At 36.9% G+C, this 7,628-nt stretch overlaps 1 protein-coding gene and 1 long non-coding RNA gene across 3 annotated transcripts; one reads left to right on the plus strand and one right to left on the minus strand.

The window, feature by feature from the left end:
- Positions 1 to 428: 428 nt before the first annotated feature.
- LOC110683550 (glutamic acid-rich protein-like) lies at positions 429 to 3,494 on the minus strand. The gene is made up of 2 exons (XM_021859957.1): positions 2,714 to 3,494; positions 429 to 2,051 (listed from the first exon to the last, which is right to left on the minus strand). The coding sequence occupies exons 1-2, from the start codon at positions 2,918 to 2,920 to the stop codon at positions 606 to 608; spliced, it is 1,653 nt and encodes a 550-aa protein (XP_021715649.1). The 5' UTR covers positions 2,921 to 3,494; the 3' UTR covers positions 429 to 605.
- LOC110683570 lies at positions 3,494 to 7,286 on the plus strand. 2 transcript variants are annotated; one of them, XR_002503629.1, is made up of 3 exons: positions 3,494 to 4,139; positions 5,047 to 6,606; positions 6,698 to 7,286. It is a non-coding gene; the product is annotated as an uncharacterized LOC110683570 (long non-coding RNA). The 2 variants fall into 2 exon arrangements; XR_002503628.1 differs by having other exon boundaries at positions 5,047 to 7,286.
- The last annotated feature ends 342 nt before the right edge of the window (positions 7,287 to 7,628 follow it).

A 7,628-nucleotide genomic window follows, 5' to 3' on the forward strand; every position in this document is an offset into this window, starting at 1 on the left:
ACTTTGGACATGTTCATTGTACAAGTTGTGGTTGGTGTTTAGGAATTTAAGCTACTCGGTGCAATTCAAATTGTGTGAAAAGCAACCCTTGTAATTACATGGGTTCTGAATCATACTTTTTCCCTAGGACTTCGATGTTTGAATATAGGCTTCAGACTTAGGGATCAGATATTAGAGATTTTAGTAAAAAGTATCAGGAAAATGTAGATCAAGTTGGGCATTTTGTTTTTCTGTTTTCAATTATCTCTTCTCCTTATGACTTAGATTACTTATAAATGATTAAATAGAGGCTTTAGACATAGGGATTGGATAATAGAGATTTTAGTAAAAATTGACCGAAATATGTTCAAGTTGGCATTTCGTTTCTTCAGTCATCTACTTGGTAATCCCTGTTAGGAAGTCTCTATATTTGTAGTCTTGGAGAACGATTAGGATAAAGGCTTTTTTATTTTTCGTGTACGGACATTTGATTAATAGACTTTGATCACAGGATCACCATTAGGTTTGCACTTGGGATATCTGTAATAGACTTTGGCATTACTTTGCTGCTTTTTGGGAAGTTCCTAAGTTTTTTCACATCTTGGTGATCATTTTGAGTTGGCACCCTAAAATTCTGTCTCTTCTGCTTCCTCATCAGGTTCTGATTCTGAAAATCTTCTGATGTCATCTCTATCAATTTCTGGTTCATTAGTTTCAGCGTCGTTTGAATCTTCAGCATCACTTTCTTCGATTACAATTTCATTTCCTTGCTCATTATCAATCTCTTGCTTCTTCACTTTGATGCTACTAATCTTTTCCTGTTCCCGGTATTCTTCTTGGTCATTTAATTGCTTTGTGATCTCGTCAGAATTTTGCTTACTGGCAGTAATTTGGACATCATCTACTTTGCTACCCTCATCATCAATTAGCAATTTGGTTTTGACATTGATATTTTGCTCCGTGCTCATTAATATCCCATGTTCAGTTTCCTCTGTTGTATTAGATTGTGTCTTTTTCAATTTTATTCCTCGTTTGTCACTCTTCTTGGCTACTTCGTCCCTGGATTCACCATTATTTCTGGTGTCTGGTATATGATTCAGTTTGTCTGATTGTGGCAGCTGATGTTTTTCAACAAGAAATTTTTTAACCTCTGACTCATTATTTCCGGGTTGGTTAGATTTCTGCAATTCTTCATTTCTGTTAAGAACTGGAGTGCTTCCAGTCTTGCTCGCAGAGTACAAGTAATCATCTAATCTCCTGTTTCTTAGAATCTCTCTCCTCTTGCCCTTGGAATGTCTCCTTCTTGCTCTAGAGCCATAGCCATTTACAGATCCATCTGGCTTTTCCAACATCAGGCCGCCTCTGAGAAGGCTTGTATCTTTCAAGTCACCCGTTGCTTGATGCTCTTGCAATTTCTGCTTCTCCTCTTCATGGCTAGTGTTGGTTCCTCTTGCTTTATCCTCCGTGACCTTGGTGCTGTGGTCAGCATGATAATCTGCTGTTTTGCTATCATCAGTTTTAGTATTCTCGCTCTTCAATTCAACTCCATCTTTCACATCATTCAACTTCTTGTGTTCAATGTTTGTTCTGTGATCATTCACTGTCTGAATAACGTTATCATTGTGGCTTCTACTTTTTCCCATTGTTGAATCTGTCAATGAATCGTTACTTAATTGTAAATCCCCCTCATTCTCACCCTCATCTCTTGTCCCAACACCAATGGAATTTGTTACAAGTCTAGTTGTTTCTGAATGCAAATCTTCTCGTTTTTCAAGCTGGAACTTCAGATCTTCAATTTCTGCATCTTTCATGTTTAACATGTCCTTTAAAACAGTAACTTGAGGGGGATCTTTGCTACTCGATTCCTTTTCTTCTCTCAGAATTTGAATCTTGTTCCTTTTCTCCTCAAGCGTCAACTCTATCACCTTCCTTTCATCCATGAGAGATGAAATTGTAGATTCCTTATCTGACAGCCTCCTTTCGAGCTCCAACTTCTGTGCTCTCAGGGAGTAAACTTTGCTGTTCATCTCTTCGATTTTCTTCCGAGCTTCTTGGTTGAACTCTTTCTCTCTCTGCAAGCTCCCCAGAATGTAGATGTATAATTAGAAATCAATTTAAAGGATTTCCATTTACTCTCAGCATTACAATAGTCAATTATACAGTGACATGAATTGTACTAGTATTAACAGTGCTGAAATGTAAGGGAGTTTTGATGTCTAAAAAAGTGTATTTATTTAATAATGAATTAACATCATGTTCAAGCTTTATAAAAAGTGGGTTGGAGCATTACTACCTCTGTTTTAGATTAATTACAGCGATTAGGCATTTTCTACTCATTTTTTTTTAAACACACATTTTCTACTTATACTTTATATATCAAATCGTATTTAATAATATTAACGGAAATAGTATAATGGATTAATTAATGGACGTTTGATTTAAGTTAATACTATGCATCAATTAAAAAAACCTTACACAATTATCAATAAAAAAATGTATTCAAATATTTGATTTAGCGACATATTACATAAGTATTACTTACATTTTTATGCATAAATTTCCTTTAATTAATTTTGTTGTAGAAATCTTTCAAACAACATAAAAGTACATGCATGTCACTTTCTTGAAGATTAATTGATTCTCCAAAATGAATTAGATAGCCACACAACAGCGTAAACGAGTAATATGACAACTAGCTAATGAGACGACGGATAAAGAAAGAAATAAAACGAACCTGGAAGAGAAGGTGAAGGGTAAGAAGCTCATGGTCTTTCTCCTTAACAAGAAGAGAAAAAATTCGTTTCTCTCTGATCTTGTGAAGCACCATAACTCCAAGAATAGCCACCCCGAACGCTAACAATAGCATCAACGCGTACGGCTTACTATTACTACTACTACTGCTCCCTCTTTGATTGTTGCTATTCTTAAATGAACTCCCCATTTTTGTACTCTCTCTAACTTCTTACTATTTCTATGTATAGAATAAGCAGCTTAGTTATTATGTTATGTCATGGTTTGGTTGTTGGCGTTTCATTCAAAAATGCCCCTTAAACTGTTCACTTCTCTTTCTCTTTTTCTCTCTTAGTGATGATCAGTAATGTTTGGCATGCCTGAAGAGCTTAGGTAGAAAAGGAATCATGTTTTTTTGTCAAATGGAATTGAGCATGGAATTTGTGCCTTCACCTCGAAAATGTGATACTTAACATACTTTCATTAATTTTGCCTGAGGTTTTTTTTTTCCTTTTTTTGGCGCTTCCGACTATTCTATTTGCAACACTTATTTTCTTGCACCGTTTTCAAATAGAAATTTTGTCAACAACTACCAATTAAAACACGTGTTTTGAAAACAATTACCTATTAAAAAAAATGTTTAAAAGAACTACCACAAATTTGTAAAAAGTTTAAGCAACACTACCACTTTTAACCTTTATGAAGGGTAAATTAGTCAATTTAGATGATTATTCTATGCAATCAAGGTAAAAAATAGAACTTAATTATATTCCAAATATTCTAGTTGACATTATTAGAGTGGTAGTACTACTTAAACTTTTTACAACTTTGTTGTAGTTTACAACTTTGTTTTCAAAACACGCGCTTTAATTGGTATTTCTTAACCATTTCCTTTCACATATTTACAACACTTTTTAATTTAACATGAAATCATTTATGATGATTTTATTTGCCTTATTTCTCTCACATAAAATTACATCCAAGCGTTATATGTATTATACTTTAGTCAGCATATAATTTTCTCAGATGGAGACCACGGAGTTGCAACGCTAAAAAAGAAAGAAAGAAAGAAAGAAACAAAAAAAAAAAAAATAAAAAAAATTCCCTTTTGAGTTATGAAGATTACGATTTTACATTCTTTCTATATTGCTGGAAGCGTGAGTTGTGAATCCAATGCATGTCAGTCTTGCTCATTAACTTCCCGCTCTCATTAATTTCTCGCTCATTAACTTCCCGCTCTCATTAACTTCCCTCTTCATCTTCCCCATAAAGAATTTAAAATACATAACTTCTCTCTCGCTATACTCCCTCTCTCTTTGTCACTCAACTTTGCTTTCTTCTTGCTTCTCTTCTAGTCTCCGGTCGTTTATGATTGTTCGTTGTTTGGTGGTTCTTGTTCTGGCATTGGCATCGTTCTCCTACTAATACAGGTAAGAAATTTGGGGAACCCTAGAATTTTGAAAATGTGGACTGTTTGTTTATTTTGGGTGGTGAAATTTTAATATTTGAATGCATTGTACTAAATTTATTGCTAATTTGGGTTATTCTGTTGTAAATGATGTCTTAGTTTAGAGTTATTTTTGCGAATACAAGGGGACTTAAGAGTAATTATGTCCAATTTTCCCATTAATGGAATTTATGTTGTACAATTGAGAAATAAAGCTGCGTTTATGATGTGTGGAACACCATGAAATTTGTTTCACTAATATTGGATGTGTGGTGTCCTAAATATCGTAATTCAGGTTTGTTGTTGAAGTAAATGAGTGAAACCAAGTTCAATTGATGTGTGGAAAACCATAAAATTTATTTAGACTAGTTTTTTTGTGCTTCTGAAAGTTCAATTGTGTTGAAAGTAGTTTAGATGATGTGAATAGCAAATTGTTGTTTCAAAGTCGAATTATGTTGGTATTTGAAATCTTTAAGTAGTTGTGCACTTGTTATTTTGTAAAATACTGGTAAGATTATGTGCAAGTTAGTCCATCTTGGATGATAGTTGAAATTCAAATGATGTGAAAGATTGTTGGTTCAAAGTGGACTTATTTGAAATTCAGATTGTTGGTTCAAAGTGGACTTATGTTGGCATTTGAGATTAGAATTACAAAACTAAGAATCAAACTAAGAAATTGAGTGGAAATAAACCTATTTTTATTATTGGTTTTAATATAAAAAATGTTTATATGTAGAGGGACAAATATGGGACGAAAAAGGGGTGGTGCTTCTTCTTATCGTCCAGCGGTTGGTAGTAGGGCGAAGTTGGGGGCGAGTAACTGTGTGTGTTTTTGTGTTTACATTTGGGGAGATTAACATGTATACCTACTTACTATTTTTTTGTTGTAGCTCACGATGAAGGAAATTACACAGGATCTTTAGGAAAAAGGAGTGGATAAAAGCCAGAAAGCGGTTGCTGCTGATAAAAGCCAGAAATTGGTTGCTGCTGGTAAAAGAAAAATGCACATACCTGAGAAAAGCAGTAAAAAGAGCAAAGGACAAGGGGTTGAACCTTCCTATCAAGTGACCTACATTAACGAGTTGCTTGCACATGGCATGGGGGGGGGGGGGGACAGAATTATTAGAAGATTCAGATGAGGGTAGTACTGAAGATGAATCAGAGCAGGAAAGTGACAATGGAGGTGGTGATGAGCAGGATGAGGATGAAGAGTTGCAGCATTTGGACAGGAAAATTAATAAGGGCAAGGCTGAAGCAAGCAAGTTGAAGAAGCAAAAGGCAAAATCAAGGGAAGCTAAATTGATAAATGATGTCAGGGCTAGGGTGTTGGATCCGCAGCAGGTGGTAATATTTTGAAAGAGAGTATGAAGTTATGATTTTTTGCATTTCATTCATTTATTTTGTTATTTTAATAGGTTGTTGGTTTGTATGTGTATATTTAGGCGGATGATAATCATCCACTTGGAGTTGTTGTGATAGAGAAGAAGAGGGTAGTAGATACCCAATCACATTTTTGTTCCAAGGTGTGTTTTGAAGACATTGATTTGTTTTATGATAGTGGGAAATTTTTGTTCCAATGCGCTGGTATCACAGTTTGTGTTTACTATTGTGATGAACAACCTGCGAATTTCATGTTCCGCGTGGATTCATTTAGCAAGGTTGTTGATGGACTAGATCCTACAAGGAAGACGACAGTTGAAGAAATGGGGTTTGGTTCACTTTTGAACCTGAAGGTGAATCGATTAGACAGGAAGTTCTGCTACTGGTTACATATTAGGGTGGATCCTGTCAGCAGTGTGATGTGATTTGGGGATGGTATGGAGTTGCCTTTAAGTCCCATGCAGTGGAATTGTGTGCTAGGAATACCGTACATACGCGAGCCTGTGCCGCTGACTTGTGAAAAGCTGGACTTAAACATGAACAAAATAGTTAAGCTGATTGGGAAGTGCTTTGGAGTTTTGGATGCACAGGGAAGGACGCATATCTCAGTTGGGCGGGCCGTAGTTGCGATACAGTTAGTTTTGGAAGAAAAGGGGTTATCAGGCGGGCCCTTAGTTGATGATGATGATGTGTTGTATTTAAGGACTGCATTTTTTGTTGTTTTGTTGGGTCAGGTATTATGTCCTTCAACCGACGGCGGTAGTTTGTCGACCTCTTTGGTGCTGGGCGTTGCGATAGCTCATGAGGCGGAGCTATACAATTGGGCAGAGTTTAGCCATGATTGGCTGATGGTATATTAGACAAAAGTTTAGCAGAAGTTTGGGAGGTATGGCTTTGTTGTTGGTTGTGGTGGGTGTACGCTGTTTGTACATCTATTTTACGTTGGACATTTGATTTTGACTCCCAATTTATGGGGTGAGATGCCGAGGATTGATGTATGGACGCAGGAGAGAGTGATCGGTGTTATTGAAAAAGACAAGAGGAATTCTGGTGACTATAGGAAGTTGAAGGTAAGCTTAAGCTTGTCATTTAGTCTGTAATTCTGTATTTATTTATGTATTTTTTTGTTGGTTGTGTATTGATATTTATGTGTACATACAGTGCATTGATGTTACATACGGTGAGCGGCATCCTCGCCTTGCGAAGGATAGGAGATTGTCGCAGGAGTTGGCTAGATGCTCAATGGAGGATCTGATTGTTAGAAAGGTATGCTCAATAGATATATTTCAATTTTGCATGTCTTTTGATCCTGGTTGAGCTTGTGCAGGTAGTGAAAGACTTATCTCCTCATTTGGAATCAATCGAGCGCTGCATGGAGACATTGTCCAGGAAAAGGGTGAAAAGTGGCAGTAGTAGGGGAAGTCAGCCTTTGAAGGGACTGCGAGCAGTTGCAGAGGCTGCATTGAAGGAGGTTGATGCAGATGCAGCAGCTCGGAAGAAAAGTGTTCAATGGGATGACATAGGGGGTAATAAGATTGTGGAAGGTAATCCTATGATGAAGGATTATGACAATTTATCCTCCATAAATGAGGTGCTTCTGAGCATAAATGCTAAAGCTGACCTGCGTAAGGAGAATGCTGGAGAGAATGCAGGAGGGGGAGAGAATGCAGGTGGAGGAGAGAATGCAAGTTTGTTAGGGAATAAAGATCTAGTAGATAGGGATGGAGAGATTTGAACCGGGGGGGGGGGGGGGAAGAAACCTGGAGATGATGCATAAAATAAAAATGCAAGAGAGAAGAAATCTGGAGAGGAGGAAGCTGAAGTTGGTGGGAAAAAGAATGTAGAAGAGGGCAATGGGAATAATCATGCGACTGATAGGGACGCTGGGAGAGAAAGGAGTGCTGCTGCTGCTGAGAGTCTGGGAGAGAAAGGTGTGGTGGGGGATTGTAGACACCCAAATGTGTCTCCCCAAAACCAAACCCGGTGATGAATACCTTTCATGTCATTGGATTATCGAACGAGGTGAAAGTGTGAAAAGTCTAGTGATGAGGATGTTTTTATTAAAATATCTCTTCAATCTGTTTTTTTTAAA

This window comes from Chenopodium quinoa, unplaced genomic scaffold (assembly GCF_001683475.1).
Source record: "Chenopodium quinoa cultivar QQ74 unplaced genomic scaffold, ASM168347v1, whole genome shotgun sequence".
Taxonomy (NCBI): Eukaryota; Viridiplantae; Streptophyta; class Magnoliopsida; order Caryophyllales; family Amaranthaceae; genus Chenopodium; species Chenopodium quinoa.